Source organism: Hyaloscypha bicolor (genome assembly GCF_002865645.1).
Source record: "Hyaloscypha bicolor E unplaced genomic scaffold K444scaffold_124, whole genome shotgun sequence".
NCBI lineage: Eukaryota > Fungi > Ascomycota > Leotiomycetes > Helotiales > Hyaloscyphaceae > Hyaloscypha > Hyaloscypha bicolor.
In genome coordinates this window covers 289,835-307,457 of record NW_020194626.1, presented here as the reverse complement: position 1 = coordinate 307,457, position 17,623 = coordinate 289,835, and the positions used below count along the sequence as shown (strand labels likewise).

The 17,623-nt window shown below is 47.4% G+C and overlaps 7 protein-coding genes across 7 annotated transcripts; 3 read left to right on the top strand and 4 right to left on the bottom strand.

The window, feature by feature from the left end:
• Positions 1-235: 235 nt before the first annotated feature.
• On the bottom strand, positions 236-714 carry K444DRAFT_616746 (uncharacterized protein). Its single transcript, XM_024880985.1, has 3 exons — positions 594-714; positions 494-548; positions 236-442 (listed from the first exon to the last, which is right to left on the bottom strand). Exons 1-3 carry the CDS (start codon positions 633-635, stop codon positions 333-335), a joined length of 207 nt encoding a protein of 68 aa, XP_024732589.1. The 5' UTR covers positions 636-714; the 3' UTR covers positions 236-332.
• A 2,474-nt stretch (positions 715-3,188) lies between these two features.
• On the top strand, positions 3,189-4,123 carry K444DRAFT_633232 (uncharacterized protein; the record flags this gene model as incomplete). The annotated part of the gene is made up of 2 exons (XM_024883590.1): positions 3,189-3,786; positions 3,960-4,123. The coding sequence occupies 2 exons, from the start codon at positions 3,189-3,191 to the stop codon at positions 4,121-4,123; spliced, it is 762 nt and encodes a 253-aa protein (XP_024732588.1).
• A 1,622-nt stretch (positions 4,124-5,745) lies between these two features.
• On the top strand, positions 5,746-6,688 carry K444DRAFT_76638 (uncharacterized protein). The gene has a single exon (XM_024888693.1). The coding sequence runs from the start codon at positions 6,003-6,005 to the stop codon at positions 6,510-6,512; it is 510 nt and encodes a 169-aa protein (XP_024732587.1). The 5' UTR covers positions 5,746-6,002; the 3' UTR covers positions 6,513-6,688.
• A 402-nt stretch (positions 6,689-7,090) lies between these two features.
• Positions 7,091-8,745, bottom strand: K444DRAFT_616745 (uncharacterized protein). The gene is made up of 2 exons (XM_024880984.1): positions 8,243-8,745; positions 7,091-8,192 (listed from the first exon to the last, which is right to left on the bottom strand). Exons 1-2 carry the CDS (start codon positions 8,585-8,587, stop codon positions 7,368-7,370), a joined length of 1,170 nt encoding a protein of 389 aa, XP_024732586.1. The 5' UTR covers positions 8,588-8,745; the 3' UTR covers positions 7,091-7,367.
• Positions 8,746-10,164: 1,419 nt separating this feature from the next.
• On the bottom strand, positions 10,165-11,362 carry K444DRAFT_595634 (uncharacterized protein; the record flags this gene model as incomplete). Its single annotated transcript, XM_024878400.1, has 2 exons — positions 11,135-11,362; positions 10,165-11,080 (listed from the first exon to the last, which is right to left on the bottom strand). The coding sequence occupies exons 1-2, from the start codon at positions 11,212-11,214 to the stop codon at positions 10,165-10,167; spliced, it is 996 nt and encodes a 331-aa protein (XP_024732585.1). The 5' UTR covers positions 11,215-11,362.
• A 409-nt stretch (positions 11,363-11,771) lies between these two features.
• On the bottom strand, positions 11,772-13,501 carry K444DRAFT_616744 (uncharacterized protein). Its single transcript, XM_024880983.1, has 4 exons — positions 12,920-13,501; positions 12,800-12,867; positions 12,168-12,753; positions 11,772-12,121 (listed from the first exon to the last, which is right to left on the bottom strand). The coding sequence occupies exons 1-4, from the start codon at positions 13,412-13,414 to the stop codon at positions 11,960-11,962; spliced, it is 1,311 nt and encodes a 436-aa protein (XP_024732584.1). The 5' UTR covers positions 13,415-13,501; the 3' UTR covers positions 11,772-11,959.
• A 176-nt stretch (positions 13,502-13,677) lies between these two features.
• On the top strand, positions 13,678-15,258 carry K444DRAFT_616743 (uncharacterized protein). Its single transcript, XM_024880982.1, has one exon. It carries the CDS (start codon positions 13,873-13,875, stop codon positions 15,061-15,063), a length of 1,191 nt encoding a protein of 396 aa, XP_024732583.1. The 5' UTR covers positions 13,678-13,872; the 3' UTR covers positions 15,064-15,258.
• The last annotated feature ends 2,365 nt before the right edge of the window (positions 15,259-17,623 follow it).

Genomic DNA, 17,623 nt, shown 5'->3' with positions numbered 1-17,623 from the left:
ATATAATTAGAAATGCCTATATAGTATTAGATAATATTACAAGAATAAATATTAATAGTAGTATAGATTTAGAAGCCCTATAGAGCTAGCTTATTATACTAATCAAGAGACTACCCCTAATCCGGGCCTTTGACTACTATCTCTTGCTTCTTATACTATATATCGTTCATATGACGCTTATAGCCCTTACTATCTAGGCCCTTAATAATATTATAGATTAATTTACGAGAAGCAGTAACTCCTATTTAACGGAAGTATATCTTAATTAAGCCTGCTCCATAGCCTTTAATCCCCCCATGGTCTAGCTCCTCTCGCACGATACCCACAAGCTATTAGTACTTCTGCTCTCTCTCCTCTATTATCATTCTCCGAATAAGGCCAAGATCTAGCCTATATCGCGCGAGCTGTCGGCGGTAGAGAGGCATCCCCTTAACTGAGAGTACTTAGAGAATTATATTATTATTATAATTGCCCGCAAATAACTCAGAAATACGTAATTTGATTCTCTTAATCTCAGGAGACCCATTCTTCCTATTGCGCGATATACCCTAATTAGAGAGAGCTCGTTTTAGTGTTTTTAGGCTATATTTAACCTGTAGAATCCCTTTTATTTTACTTAAAATCTCAGGGATCATATGCTTCTCAGAGACCTAACTAAGAATCTCATTTTTATAAGGCTCAAGATTAATCTTTGGAGGCATTTTTAGTACCGCGCAATGCATACGATACGTTAAAAGTGGAATAATTCAAGTAAGTAATATGTAATAGGTCAAAAATGCGATTTTCCAAAAATTCGATTTTGCGGAAAAAGCCATTGACCCTTTTGGTCGCTATGGTCACCCGTACTGTGGGCCTCAGTACACTCCTCCCGTATTCTTTGTAAACCCTTGCCATTGTGGGTGTAGATAGGCAGCGAAATCACTTGCTCTTCAAAGTATTTTCTGACCACGAACTTCCTGAACTTTGAGTTAGCCCCTCCTAGCCGCGTGATAGACATGTCCCTGCTGTCGAGTTGGTGGGTGTTCTGGTTAATAATGTTGTTCGTGGACTACTGTACTGAATATAGTGCCCCTTTATACTCTCTGGGATGGTGGAACCCTGCAAAAGGTAGGTTAGCTTCAAGAATTTTACTTTTTGGGGAGATGAAAACGTACTATCTGTTGCTCTTGCACCTATATTGTACAGAGTAGACACTGGCTGTGGTGCAACTCGGTTGCTGTTTCCAGAGCACCGCCTTTCTGGGAATATTGTGGCTTGCTGTGAGGGCAAATTATAAAAAGGACCCCCCCCTTCTACTAAAAAGGACCCCCCTAAAATTTTAAAAAGGACCCCCCCCTAGAATTATATATAGAGCTTTGAGAAGTAATTATTAGACTTAGATTTAATAGTTTCATAAGACGAGTATACAAAAATATTAGAAGGAAGTAGTATTTTTCATGATCTTTGAGAGAGATAGCACGTGATAAGCCCCCCTTTTTGCCTAAGAGCTATTATAAGCTCTAAGCTTAATGAAGTTAATACTAGTTAGCTAATGTCGTAATCCGAATCGAGAATCTGGGGTAGGTTAATAAGGCGGAATAGGGAGTTTTTTGTAAAGTCCCTTGAAGTCACGGGATCTGGCTTGGTTATGAGCCCCCTAGAGCCCAGGATTATTCCTACGCTAAAAGTAAGGACCCTAGCTAAGAGGTTAAGGGACCTAGTAGAAACCAAAGCAGATACTACTAAATATAAGGCTCTTATTATAGTACTATTACCGTGTGATCTCTGGATTTAGTCTAGTACGATCATTTCGCTTAGTCAGTTCTCACGCTTCACTTGAGTTCTTTTCTAGCTAGCTTTAATTAACTCTATTTATGAGAAATGCAACTCCCTACTTTGCGATCTTTGCGTGCATTAACTCTTTTTTTGGTGGTTTTGGCTATCTAGGGGGGGGTTCCTTTTTAAAATTTTAGGGGGGTCCTTTTTAGTAGAAGGGGGGGGTCCTTTTTATAATTTGCCTGCTGTGAGACAACATCGTCATAATTCAATTGAGATTGTGACAAGAATGAAGTACCAGAGTTGGGGCCGGCCAGTTTCTGGTATTCACGGCTTGAAGCTTGTTGTACTGGTTGTCGCCCTGGAATTATTTGGTTGAACGATATCTCCAAGTCTGCAGCGACTTTCTTGGCCTGCCGGAGATTTGCAATGGCCTTGGGCAATCCAGAGCTCGCAATGACTCTTGCACGTGCACTTGCATCCGACGTGATCTGTGGTCCAATCTCGTGTCTAACATTACAACACGACGAGTGATTACATTTTGATCAACTTCGGTTTTCTTCTGTATCGTCTTGTGGGTGGTTTTCCCCAGAATTGCTGAGGTCCTCCTGCCTGAGATTTTGCGGTCCATGATTCGCAGTTGGAGAAATTCTGGGGTAATCTGACGGAAGATTTGCATATGTCGAGTATGATTTGATATGATCTGCTGAATGAGTAATAAACCACGAGATAGACAGCCTGCCTCGAGAACTCCCTACTGCCTTCGGGGATGCATTTAAGAAAAGACATATCATGTGTTCGTGAGATGGCAGAGAAAAGTTTTTTTGCCAGGATACAATGAGCTTGTCTTGCTCATTCGACCTTGTTCGCATATTCCCTCTGAAACTATTTGGGTTCTCATAAAGAAACTCAATCCGGGATCTGTAGACTAGTCTCGTTTTCTGGTTTCACGTTTTTTCCCTTTCTTTGTAGGAGACTTCCGTCCAAACAACATCAGTGGCAGTTCTTGTCTTTGTTCAAGAAAGATAGAAGTGAACAATTCGAAGTGTGTGTTTTAACAACCCTCACCCCACAATCAATTACATTATCGCGCGAACTTGGGACTTCAGCTGTGCTCATGAACTCGGACGCAATGCGTTCCAGAAAGATGCCAGCCATGCGCCGACGCTTCAGGGTTTCCAAAAGGTGTACCACCAAACTATTTTCGAATGCCAGAAAAGCCACATATACCAAGTTGCGAACTTCCATAGGGTCCACTCTTGGTAGCAAAGCTTTCAAAGAGTTAACAGCGATATTATGGAGCAAAATGTTCGAAGGGTCACTGGATCCAACCAATAGGGGTGCGGTAGAGTTGGGACCTCTCCGCGATATCGAAGCCCAAAGCCAATCAAATCCGTGCAGAAGAACATTTCACGGAAACAGAGAACAACGCAATGTTCACCTCGCATGGTAATCACGAAAGCCAAAGAAACGAAGGCAAAGACAGTTTTCTCGATGGAGCATCTCCATCCCCCGGTGTTGTCGAATCCCCACAGAATCCGCCATTGCCAGCTTATCACCTGGAGATCGTCTCTTATCAAAACAGCTATGGCGAACCAACCCCTGCCTTGGCTCTGGCTAAGAAGCTGCTTCGGCAATTAAATACGGTCCTTCGTTGCGAACCCCTCATTGCCGAGTACATTGAGGAAGTTGACCACGCAGTACGCCAAATACAGAGCCTAAACATAACCTTCTCGCAACTGACTAGAGAGCTTGATGACCATCCGGAAGATCAATCTCCAGCGGAGAAACTGGCAAATCTACAAGAGGCTCGTGATATTCTTGAACAGTGTTGGCAGCTGAAAAATGAGACCGATTTGAAGCTGGCGGAGACAATAGAAGAATTGGAGCTTCCGAGGGAACTTATTTGGAGAGATTTAAAGCAAGTCCTCAAAGCATATAATTTGCTTGAGGATTCGGATCTTAAGCATTCTCCAAGGAACAGAAACTCTCAGCCGCAAGAAAACTTTCAGCCTCCAAGTCCACGAAGAAGTTCGATATGGTGAAGAAGCCCACGAAGCTGCTCGAAACCTGTTTATCGAGAAACGACTCCAATTACAGAACGCCGAACGAATCTTAGAGAACTAAAGGAATCATTATAATATGCGATACCAAGAGTTTCAAAAAAAGGAGAGCAAAAGGCTCCAAGCAAACAACAACAACAGATTTCGATCTCGGCCTTTTCGTCGATCGCCAAGCAGCAACACGGAACGTGATTCAAGCCGAAAAAGAGTTTGATGAGGCGACAGAGATTGCGAAGAAGCTTGGAGGGATCTTGAACGAGATGGAGCAGGAGTCAGGCTTTATCTCCCGCTCGGATGACGGCTAACATGAATCAGTCACAAATCAGTTGATCGCCCACGTGGATCAGCATCGGATTCACAGGTGGATGAACGGTCTTGAGGACAATGTAGAGCAACTCCCCAAGTCTCCTTCGGATGAGTGGAACTCAGGAAACGTTGAAATGTGTGATAGCGTTAGTATCACATTTCAAGTAAGGAAAAAGAGGCAGCGGATTGACCGCTAGCGAGCAACGTGCGATGCCCTCGGGGAGAAAAACCACATAGACTCAGTAATATAAAATCGTGCTGATAATAATGTCCAAATCCAAACCTACCAGCCCCATATTCTCAGAAAGATAAAACTAGCCCTGTAGATGATAAGCAAATAGGACCGAATTACCTCTTGAATGGCTCGTGGGTAAGGATCAAACCCCTTAATCTCTGGATTTAGCTGATATGTTTTTCTTTGTCAAATGTAAATCGACAATCAGAGAAAACACCGACTTTCTGGAGTTGTCAAGCTCACTGGGGATCTTCACACTCAAATTCTCTCGTTCCTTCTCTATGAAGTCTTCGACTTTATAAAAGGGCCACAACGGGCCTTCAATCGTGCGGACCTCGATACTTTAGCAGGCCAGATCCCCGCAGAACTATCAGAGAGAGCCCGCTCTTCAAATTGATCACCCAGAGAGTCAAATGTTCTGCCTTCGGCGGCCGAAGACCAGCGGTAACATCACCCCCCCCCCCCCCCCCCCCCCCCCCCCCCCCCCCCCCTCCCCAACGGCGGGGTATCTTAAAATCGTTACATTTCCAAAAAACGATGGCCAAATGGGATCAGCGATGAAACTTACCGGTACCTTAATTTGGCAATTGAATAAGATATTCCGATGTAAATATAAGATTTCTCGGTGTCGTGAGAGGGTTGCCAAGCTTGAAGATGGGCTGAAAGAGCTCGGCACGATGAATACAGAGTTGAACAAACTACTCAAACTTTCGAAAGATGATGAGGAGCGGAAGGTAAACCTAAAAGGACTACAAGAAGCCGAAAACCTGGCTAGACCGTCCATCCAAGAAATTGAAGGGAAAATAAGTCATAACATGGAGTTCGACGCTTTGTATACTTGACCGTAAACTCGAGGTTCTCCTCTCGGTGGTCTCCATTCATGGGCAGTGGCGGGCCCCACTGTTGGGCCTGCACCGCTACAGTTCCAAATGGCTGCCCAGGATTCATAGGACCGGCTTGGTCATGGAAAGGCTCTGTTTCTGTTGGCTGTACTGGGTGCTCTGGTAGTAACGGCGCCGCACTCACTGTGTCAAAGAAAATGTTTAATCCTTCCAGCTGAGCAGAGAAATCAGGAGTATGGTTATAGTTGGATGCTGTGGTTGGCCATTGGCCGGTCGATAATCATGAGCATTGCCAGCTTTTTGTGTAGGGGTGCGACCACCAGTTGAAACCCGTCGGAAATCTTAGGTGAAACGCGTTATCCCGGTTGAGTTTCTCTTTCCACACCAATCCTCGGACTAACAGGTCTATCTTGGCTAAGTCGTCTGCGATCTGCCCCAGTGCGAAGACTTTACAATTTAGTGAGTCGGGCCTATTGGCCCTTGTCTTCCCTTGCCATTGATGATTTGCTGATGTAGATACAAATCAAAACGTGAGGATATAGGAAGCAACTGTTGGAGGTGATGCCGTCTAATCTGGAGGTCACCGTTTCTTAACAAAACCAATGCCAAAGGGTACTTATTCACAGCCAAAAATTATGCTCAAGGACTGGTGCACTCCCAAAAGAGAAGTCGATACAACATTTAGATTGAGGAGTAAAGAATTCAGTAGATCAGGTGGAAAGGTTTGCTGCTTCGGTCACAACTTGCAAGGCAGTGCAGTCTCGACAATGTAGTGTTTATTTCCGAACAAGCGGCCGGGGAATGACAAAGAACACAATCTCGCAGCCGAGCAAAAACCTCTTTGTCTTTGTATTTGGACAGGAGCAGCAAGTGCAGTCACTCTTAATGAATTTCCGGGAAGATTTAAGATCTTGTATATATGCAGACTCCTCGACCATTTTCCAATCGTTTCTGCTGAATAGTGGACGTAGGGCCGTCATCAACAACACAAAGACCATAATTGAGATCACGAGAAACGTTCGCAAATCATTACTTGCTATCATGTCACTGCCCTGGTACGAGGTGCTGCGTGTCGCACAGAAACCAGTCAACGCAACCTTGACGGCCGCTCTGCGAAGAACAACAAAAACCAATCGAAACCTCGAAAGGAAACAGCGAAACGGCAAATATCAGCAATTGCCTCAGCACGAGCAGCACTGCCACCGATTCTGCCCAAGAGGTGGGAACAGCACAAACTTGACTCCTCATTGGACAGGGTCTTCTTCCGATTGCATTCCAGTCAAGTTGATGGCCAGCACTTGGAAGCTATGATCCTGACCAAAGACGCTATCAAAGTATGATGGAAGAAAATCCTCAACATTCAACTCGGAATCGACGCCTATGAGGCGGTGGTTCCCGAGGTCGGGGAAGACATCGATCGCTGCAATGGCTTGATCCAGGAAGAAGGCTTGGAGGAGGCCCAAGGGGGCCAGGAAAATCGCAACAGACAAATGCATGTCGACACCATCAGGGAAATTAAGACACATCTCGGGTATGTGAGATCAGAGCTCAACAAATGTTATGACGCTATGAAAGTATACCAAGGGGAGCTGTTTTGCAAACTGCAGCACTTGTTCAAAGCTAAAGAATCTTTGAGCGCGCGCGAGATGATTTTCATGATTCTATGAGAAGCAGGGTATCATATGAAGGCTTGAGATTGTGCATAGAGGTTGGTATCAGCGGCGCAAACAAATCGTATGTAGCAATCCCTCAAGACCGCATTCGAGGCACTTGCCATATCTATGGAAAGGGGGGAAAGGGCAGTTGGCACAGGCAAAGAGGTATTGTGCCAAATCAATCACAAGAAACGAGCAACCGCTCAGACATGGAAGGATCCAGCACGGAGAAAGGGTTAAAGTAAGCAGAAATCATCACAACCAGTTGCAATCCTAGCATGATGTTTCCACTGATTCCATTGTGTAATCCATCCTGGCATGTCCACCTACCACACTAAAAGAAGGTCAACGCCCTTGTCTGAACTATACAACAAACGCCTTTCTTTTCCTGACTTGCAGTCCAGTTCCCTCGTGATCAGTAGCGCCTTTCGTAATCATCATAAAGCGTAATGACAGACTCAGTTCCCTCCCCTTCACTTCCCTTCCGTAGCAAGCAGGCACCACCGCAGCATCACCGCAGCATGCCCGAACTCCTCGCACTCTCTCCAACCTGAACAGCATCGTCCTCCCCATCCTTTTCCCGCTCTCTGCCCCGGCCAACGCCACTAATGCTCTCTCGTACACTAGCCGTTGTAGAAACACTCTCGCTTCTGACTCTGTTAACACTCGCATCGCTCTGCCGCCGAGCCCGCAAAGTCCGCTCTAATTCCCTAATCCTACGCTTCAAAGCCTCGTTCTCTCGCTTAACAACATCCAGCTCATGTCTATGATACGCCGTCTCCTCATACCGTCCCGTCGTCTGCACGCTCGTGACAGATTCTGCCCTCAGCTCATTCCCGCTATTCAACGTATTCAGATTGCCGGAACTAGGATCTCGGTGCGGTGCTAAGCTTGGTCGCTGTTGGTAAAAGTAAGGGAAGTGGTCGGGATGTTGGTAGCTCGATTGAGCGGAGGATAAGGGGGCGGGACTGCTGGCTCCGCTTCTTCTTGAGCCACTCATGGAGTTTTGCCGGCTGAGGGATATGGATTGTGGGATTGAGTCGTGGCGGGGTGGGTTGCCGCGTGTGCGGTCTGCTGTTGTGGATGGTGCAGTGCTGCCTGCTATCCCGCCGACGGTGCTCAGGCTGGGTGCTGTGATGCTTCGGGTACTTGTGCTAGAAGAGGAGCGGTGATGTCGACGTTGGGAGGGAGCGGGGTGGCTTGGACCGGAGAGGAGGTGATTTGCGTTGTGATCGCCTGTGTCGGGGAAACCGGCGGATGTGGAGGACGTGTTGGAGACGACGGAGGCGTTCTGTGCTGCTCGTAGCATGGAGAGTTCGCGGGTTAATCGATTGACCTGTTGCGTTACTTAGGATTGAGGATTTTGGGACAGCCTGGCATTCTTACCACAGCTTCTTGCTCCTTTTCCAATTGAAGATGCAAATCAGCAGCAGTCAAAGGCCTGGGGTGTCTCAAAGGACCAGGGCCGGTCCCCACGCCTGTGTTATCACCGACGGTGACACCAGCGGTCCCAGTTGCTACCGTAGCCATGTTGGGAGAGGATAAGGGAGGAGAGCTGTGATTTACAGCGTTCTGGTTCGAGGGGAGAATGTTCAACGAGGGTGAAGTCGGAGGGATAGAAGGTGGGGCCATCTGGGTAGAAGTCCGTCTCGAAGTGTTCCTGGAAGTGAGACGCGGGACCGAAGGCAGCGGCCGAGGAGAGGGCGGCATCGTGTTCAGGTCCGGAGCCATGGCTTCGGTGGTGGGCTGCTCAACGGGAGAATAAGGAATGCCTTTCGAATGGGAATGATCGTGGCCCAGAATAACTTGTCAGCCTGGTCCTTCCCCGTGGCTTCTGTGAGCTGGATGCGTTCAACGTGGTCGCATTGAGAACTGAGACTAAAAGGGAGCCAGCCAATTTCGCGTCGTCCATCGCGATGTTTGATTGGAGGGACTTTGATTGGCTTGATCCGTACCACTATCAAGATCCCGCAGCCTTGTCGAACGGAAAAAGCGGCACTCATTTTCAAGTCAAGCTGGACATTGCAAGTACTACCTTTCTGAATATACGCATGCGATATTGTATATTGAAAGCCCAAAGCCCTACTCCCCGTAAACATCTCGGAGATTCCAAAAATTGATTCCAACTCCTCTCCACTCCAAATCAATGTTCCTATTTGCCTTGGCACATTCAAGACGAGTGCCGCTTTTCGGTCAGACCAGAGGCGGGTTATTCACATCTACGTCATGCTTTAGTATATTAAAGGAGCATCGAGTTCAACATCTCTACCTGCTTCTTCTATCAAAAATCTCACGCAAAGCTCATTGAGAAGTTCTACACAAAGTAAGGTTTTCAATTCCATAATTCGTCTACCTGATCCTTCCAAGCCTCCCCTTTCCCACTTCTACGGGATATCAAGAGTCTCCCCTCATTTTTCACCATCATCACCACCCGCTTACAAGAGTTCACCAAAGTTAACAAGAAATTTACAGACCAAAGAAAACAACCAAATTCAAACAAAATGTCTGCCCAAAACGAAGGTCGTCAATCTCCGGAGCCAGAGAGGCAGACCGGTGCTCAACAACAAGATGCTCCATCCCACGGACAAGGTGTCAACGAGGGATCCAACAACAAGGAGGAGAGTAAGTCACAACTTAAGGTATGTTTATATTGTCAATAGGCTATGAAACCTATGGCGTTGGTAAAGCTAATTTTTATCCAGGCCCTCTCATCCAACCCGAAAGGACCTCTCGATGATCACTTGAAGGAAACTGTGAGCAAATCATCGGACCCTCCACGAAGCTCGAAGTAGGAAATTCTGGGGTTGAGCGCGTGAGCGTTTGGGGGGTTGGTTTGGACATTTATGCGGTTGTAGGGAAATGAGATGAGAAATCACATGAAAACATTTTTCAAAAGTAGAGGAGGAACTATAGGCGGAAGTCCCGGACTCTACACATAAAAGTTTCGGAAACGAGAATTGGCATGCTCTCTCTCATAATGCATTGAACCGAAGCCTATCTCAACAGTGCGCTGTGCCCTCATCCAACGACCCCAACCAATATCCCCATATTCACCCCATCGTACTCCCATGCCAGTCTCTCGTAAGTCATGCGATAACCTTAAAACAACGAAGAGCGCAAGACCAAATCATGCATAAATCTTCTTTTCGGGCTCCAATGGAGCAATGTTCGCAGAATCGACAACGCCAGTAGAAGCAGTAGCAGCATCATGCGCAGAAGGGGTAGAAGCTGCAAGACGGGCACGAGCATGTCAGCAAAATCTAATAATCATACAGTCCACACCCTGACGCTGACCCAAAGGAAGAAATCTACTTGGAGCAGCCGCTGCAAGCGCACTTTCCTGTCTCACAAGGGCAATTCTTCTCATTTCCTCCACAGTTGCATTTAGTCTTCTCCGTGCCAGCAACACTTTCCATGGATGCCTTAGGGCAAGAGTTGCATGCACACTCGCCCGGAACACACCCACAGATATCTGTCTTTCCGCCACAGCTGCAAGTAGTCTTGTTCGAACCTGGAACTTTCTTGACGTCGGACTTGCCGCAATTGGCACAGGCGCAGTGGCCGGGCTCGCATGGGCAGTCCTTTTCAACGGAACCACAGCCACACTTACTCTTGTCGGTACCTGGGACAGTCGAGACACCGCCCTCCTGCTTCTTGAGGTCTGCCAAACGACGGGCCTCGGTGTGGATATCTTGGACTTGGCGGGAGGTCTGAGTGTAGAAGTTGACGAGCTTTTGTCCGGTTGGCGTACCAGCTGCCTTTTCGTAGTAGGAAGTCAGTCCAGAGAGTAGAGAGTTGGTCTTCTGGGTTACCCCATAGGATTGATCAACGGAGCGGGCCTTGTCAGTAGCGTGGTATTTCTGGTTCAGGCCAGTAATAGTGGCGGCGAAGCGGGTGGATACTCCATGCTTCTGATCGAGGTCAATGGCACGTTGGATGGCCTGGTCTCCAAGTACGTAACCGTGGGCAAGATATTCGGCGACAATGCGGCTTCGTGGCTTCTCCTCCTGAGTGAGCTCGTCGGTGTCACGCTCGGTGTTCTTTGTGAAGTGGCTTCCATCATCATCAGTGCTGCCCGAGGCAGATGTGACCTGGACTTCGGTGGCACCAAGCTTTGTGTTGTCCAAGAGGAGGGCAGTCTTGGCGGCGGTTTCCTTTTCGAAGGTTACGGTCGCATTTTGAGTCTCCCCAGCCGGAGTGATCTCGAGGGTAGTAATCTTACCGCTGCAGAAGATGGTTAGCTACTAATATACCAGGTGAACAGGGACAATGGCTTACCAGAAGGAGAAGAAATCCTTGACTTCCTTCTCGCTCGTCGCGGAGCTGATGTTCTTGACGTGAACGGTGTTTGCAGACATGATTTTGGTCGCGTTTTTGATGTTCTGAAATTGATCTGTGATTTTGTACTGTTTGTGTAGAAGACCAATTGAAGTAGTATGAGGGAAGAGTGCGAAAGTGTTTGCTTTTGTAGTGGTGATGTGGGATGTTTCGGTGGGCAGTTGTCAATTCAGACCCATGAGGGGCAGAAGAAGTGGCGCAGGCGCAAATGACGTCGCAAGCTTGAACTCAATATGGTTTAGCGTAGCTTAGCGAAATCAAGGAGGCGCACGCAGTGACATGATGCTCTCCTTCCGCATATTCAGGAATAAGCTTTTCTTCTGCATGTGAAAGAGGCAAATTCCTTGCATTGGACACGCAAAGATTTAGTTTTGCACCATACAATTACATTCATCCTGGTCACGTGCCTCGTGGCTAAATAGGGGGCCCTGAGAGTTGACGCGTCGAAGGCGTTCAGCTGCAATATCACCCAGGCAGCCTCGAATTATATTTAGGAATGACAGCTAGCATTATCACATGTAAGGAGTGCTAAAGACGACTGCTCACTATTTTTCACAGGTTAGAAGTGTCAACGTTAGGAAAAAATATTGTATTCGCCACTCGTTGCCTGAGCTGTCTAGCTTGTGATTTCAGGTGTGTGTTTGGAAGGAGATGGATAGTGGCAGGGCAATACAGCAGGGACTGCCTCCTTACCTCAAGGGGGGCAATATCTCATCATTGTCCAACGTGTTGCCGACACACGTTTTTCACTGGATAACCTCCATGTTACACAGGAGGTATTTCCTCTGGACAATTACTCTCAGCTTCTGCTTTCTTCCCCTCCAAGTCCTTCAAGCAAGGAGCGAAGAATATCTCCCCTGTCGCAGCTCTCTTCATTGTCCGAGCAGCAACCATGATCCAAAGTAATGTTACAGCCACCGAGAAGATCTATCCCTCGTCAGTTGGAAGCCCGGAAAAAAGGTAGATCACATACAGTTCCCAAAACCTTGAAGAAAGTAGATGGCAGCTCCTTGGCCATCTGCGTCGTGCTCGTGGTGAACACACCAAGCGGGAAAGTAAATCCCCACCACCCCATATTGAAAGGAAATTTGCTCCTCGTTATGCTTGCTACAGCAAAGAATAGCCAAACGAGCCCAGATCCCCACATGATCGTGGCGACTAACCATCCCAGGACATACAAGATATCAGCAGAATTCGTTGTCGACGATTGCAGTGTTCCTGTCTCGACAAATACTTCGACGGCCACAGAACCAAGATTCATGATGGCAAATCCGCCTTGGCCGAGCGGGCCTAAAGGAAGGAAAACTGAGACGATCACTTCTCGTGGGGGAAGGGCGTGTAGAGTGAGTCGTTGGAAATATATGACGAGGACAGCCATGGCGAGTGGTACACCAGTGCCCCAGAGGATGTAAGATATGATGATAGTCCACAGAGCATGCTGCGGATTGGGAAGAACAGAGGCTACGATCGAGCCAGACGCGGAAGCAACTATAGGAGCTACGATCGGTAGCAGCCAGACTGCTGTCATCGACAAGAGCTGATTTCTATGGACGTACATTCTAGAGTTGTGAGCTGGCTTGAAGTGGAAATAAGAGGTAATCTTACATGACGAAGGGCATGTAGAAACAGCATGCTAAAGAGATGATAACATCTATCCACCACAATCCCCACGCCTAATCAATGTTAAATTGCATAAGGCACATTTTGAGAAGTGGCAAAGCATACCAATTGAACGAATCTGTACCCCCAAGCTGGCACGCATACAAACACGATCATGTTGATGATCGTAGCAAGACCCATTGGGAAGGTGCCTATGAAGAGGCTCTGGGCAGGATGTCGAATCATCGCAAGCCATATCTCAGGATATACTGTGTACCGCACAATTGAGATGAAAGTAAATAGAATGAACAACGCTACATTCAAAGCAAAGATTACGACCGAGATCCAGTAAAGCCAGTCCCCATTGTAAGGTAGATTATGTAGGAGTATCGAGACGATTCCAGTACCCATGGTCACCGAGAACCACGAAGGAGTGAAATTCCTGACAATCTTCTGCAATCCTCGTTCATTCTTGGGCTTGGGGACGTGGCGTGTCTCTGACTTTTCAGCCTTGTTCGGGTCAAAATCTCTCGCTGGCTGCAATCCACAACCTGGTCCCAAGATCCCTTCCTCATCTGGATCACTTGGGACTGAAGTATTTGCTTGATGCCTCTGAGTCATTCCTAGAATCAAGCAGGAGAAAGCAGTAGAAATGATGACTTGGGAGAGGAAGAAATTGCAAAAGATGTCACAGCCCGTGGAAAATTTCTGGGGCAGTAGTCCTTTTAAAGACTTCTCTAAGGGTTCTATCCTTCGTTCCTACCAGGTCAGTAGCCTATTCGAATTCCATAAGCTTGCTGCATTGCGGTCATCAATTTTCGTCGTGGCGATCAGCTGGCGTTGAAGACCCCTGTTTCCGGCGACTTCCGGGGGTTCCATGATTGCACGTCTTCCTCTGATCGTGAATTCTTCGTTATCATTGTTCAATCAGAGAGCTTTTTCTTTCTTTGCTCGGATTGGATTGGGTCTTGTCAATATGACACAAGGCTGAATGTCGAGGCTGGGAATGCCCCGAACTTAATTAGGCACGCGCCTACTTCGGCGTCGAGCATCAACAATCTCATCAACGCCACTACAGCATGGACGACGACGACGATTTCGGCGCCGATGCCGACTTCTTAGCAGCCCTTGCTGCTTCTGAAGCTTCAGCTCCACGTCCAGCACCCGCCCCTCCACGCGTTCAACAGCCTACTCCACAGCGAATTCAGCAACCCACACCTCAACGACTCGACCGCGCCCCTCCAGCTACAACCTCCTCTGGGCCTAAAGTCGTGCAGCCCACTCCCCAAGCAATAGCCTCCAAGTCAACCAGCTCCTCCATCCTCGTCTCCCCGCGGCAGAAGGGAAACCCAATCCTCACAAACCTCCGTTCATTCGCATGGGAATACTCCGACATCCCAGCAGACTACGTCCTAGGACTCACAACATGCGCCCTCTTCCTCTCCCTCAAATACCATCGTTTACACCCCGAATATATCTATAATCGAATCAAAGGCCTGCAAGGCAAATATAACCTCCGAATATTGCTCACCATGGTCGATATCGGGAATCACGAAGACAGTTTGAAAGAGCTGTCGAAGACGAGCTTGGTTAACAATGTTACGGTTGTACTTTGTTGGAGTGCAGCTGAGGCGGCGAGATATCTAGAGTTGTATAAGAGTTATGAACATGCGAATGCTGGGGCGATTAGAGGGACAGAGAGTCGGGGGTATGCGGAGAAGATGGTCGAGTTTGTGACGGTGCCGAGGAGTATTAATAAGACGGATGCGGTTTCTTTGGTTAGCGCTTTTGGCAGTGTCAAAGCTGCCATCAATGCTAGGCCGGAGGAGATTGCTATAGTTGGTGGTTGGGGCGAGAAGAAGGTTAGGAGGTGGTGTGCAGTTGTTGATGAACCGTTCAGGGCCAGAAAGGCTGCTAAGAAGGGCCTGGCTAGGAGGGAGACGACTGAGGAAGACAGCGAAGGTGTCCTGGATCGCGCTTTGCCACTGGGCAGGGTCCCAGCAAGAGAAATGCCTGCGATACAGGAGAAAGAACAGTTAAATGGTGCAGAAAGACCCAGAGAGCCACAAGAACCCGGAAAGCCGACAGAGCCAGTGGATCAATTTCACTTGTGGGACCCCGATGACGATGATCAAGAGATTTTGATAGCCGTAGCCGCGGAAGAGGAGCAGAGATTAGCAATGGAGAAGAGGAAAGAAATGGCAAGGAAAGACGATGAACTCAGTGGAGGAGTTGCAGCTGCTTTAGCCAAGTTACGAGATAAAACATGATATTTCAAGCAAGGAAGGACCATTTCAAACTCTAACATTGCTGTGGGCCTCCTCTCTCATGATGCCATCCTCCTTCTCCGATTGCACCGGTTTACTCATATTAATGGGAATCTCGAGCTGAATAGAAAATACCTCTTCTTTCGAAGTGGACTCCCAAGACATAATACACGCCCCTTCTGGGCGGATTTATTTCTGATCCTGCATTCAAAATATGCACTAAGACTGTGGCATTTGAAATGGCCGAAAATGTTAAGTTTCATCAAGCATGCTGTTCTGGGCACATTCATATTTTCATTAGCCATTCCAATTCAGTTTCGATGAAAAGAAAACTGTTCTATTTACAGGCATTGTCTTGCAGTCTAAGCCCCCTTCAACCCTCCAGGTTTTGGATGATCAATAAGCTTGAATCTCCCATTTTCAGGCGTCTGTCTTGCCGGTCTATATTCATCTTCGGAATGCCTTCCAGTTTCCAAGAGTGTGTTCGACCCTGGAGATACATCATCATAGATTCCGTCCACGCTCACCGGCTCTTGTTGACATCGAATGCCCGCATTCGTGGAATTCCAAGTGCGTTAAGACCACCGATGCACTTAGAAGTACATCATGGGGGAAGTTATTGCCGGTTCGGCCTTCTAGCCACCTATTCGGAGTCGAAGTCCTCTAATTCCGAGGACAGGGTAGGGTCGAACATGCACAGGTCGTACTTGGCGCGTTTTGATTCTCCAAGTCCTTTCATCCACGGTTGATCGTCAAGCTTTCGAATATCGTTGATTTTCAAGACCGTGCGCATGTTGCGGTTGAGCTTCAGAAGCTGACTGAAAAGATCGTCTCTAATTCTCTCGATCTTTGTCTGCAATGTTTCCGCGCGTTCTTTGCTCTTAGTATACTCGAGTTCCATCCGAGCTTCAGGAACTCTGTTAAACAGTTTGCCACACTCTGTTTCCTCCATCACGGTTTCCGAGCTTTCGGTGATATCCCGATAAAACTTCATGATTCTTGATCTTCGTTTCGTTCTTTGACAAACTTCCGAAGCTTGACCTGGGTATTGAAGTAGACATTCCACTTTTGGATCATCTCTTCTGTCAGAACCAAGGCTCACTGGGAAGCAACGGATCACCGAGTCCTTTCTCCTCGAGCGTTCGTAATAATTTTTCGATGATCTTTTGCCGATTCAAGATGCACCGGCTCTGCGCCTCGTAGTTCTCCGCAACTCGTTGATGGTTTTCCCAGGTACAGAGGACATCTTCCTTTAACTTCGTCGTAGTGGATCAAGCCCGGTTTTCATTTTTGCTAGAAAATATTTCAGAACGTCGAAGCGCTCATAATATAAAATCAACTGACACAATCAAAACCAGAGATATCAAGGCATGCCCAAGATTCAGCCCAACAGCTCAGTTCGTCTCCAAAACTTAGACGGTTCCAGGAGATCACACCAGAAACTCTGACTCTTACCCACGAGATAGCAAACCCGCAGGTCCAACTATCTTCGAAGGTCCCGTACAGCCAGCATTAATTAAATTCTCGCAGCGAGGTGTAGGATCAATGGACTTCATAAAATCGGCAAGCTAGCCGAAGAGACCTGGGATCTGGTAGCAAGAGCCGTATTTGCCGTAAGCGTTCCAGACGGTGGGCGAGAACTCGATGGATCCATTGAGGCCTCACAAGAGGATGTCGAAGGTTGCTAGTTTACTGGGTGAGACTAGTGTGTGATTGAAAGGTGATGGAGGAAGAGAGAAAGGAAGGAAGGAAGGAGGAATATACTCGGGGGTAGCGGCTGACTGGGTGGTAGCAATCTCGATTCCAGGCAAAGGGCTGAGACTCGACCAGAAAGCGAGAGGGCTGCAATGAAGGTTGAGATGACTGAAGTGAGACGCATGTTGGATAATGATCTCGCGATTTTTGGGTTGTTTCGAGGTATGTATGATGTCTATGAAAGGGCGGTAAGATCGATTGTCTGCTGATTCTGGGATCGATGTGGCTAGATGATGGGAGATTTATATAATGTTTTGCCTTTGATCCACCTAAGACGAGTCTGTTTCCCTCATTTAAGCTGCGTCTATGGACCATTCGTGGTCTCGGTCCCAAATCTTTAACGCTCAAATGACCTCTTAATGGTGTTACCGTGGCAGGAAGTCAAATGCGGATGGAATCAGTAGCAAACGTAGCCCGAGTTACACAGAATCAGCACCGGGTACTATGATGGGAAAGAATCGGAGATCTGTACAACAAAGCCATGAGACCCAGGGACATGGTACAGGAACGGGCATTGCAGATTCCGCGGGTAGTATTGATAAGTCAGTTTTTTGATTGTCGAGGAGCGGAGAACAGGGGAAGGATTCGCTCCATACTCCTGGATCCCCAAAGCACAGTACACAAAGAATCCTTTCGCAACAGGCTTCTTACATTTTAAGTGACTGAGTAAATATAGAGGACATTCAACTCCTCTTAAAAGGAGGCGAAATTCGGCTCGCGGTGTTACTTCGGATGGTGGAATAAGGAGAGTGTTGACATCTCGCCAATTATAAGGGGTTCCACCCTGAAGCCGCGCAATTTGATACTT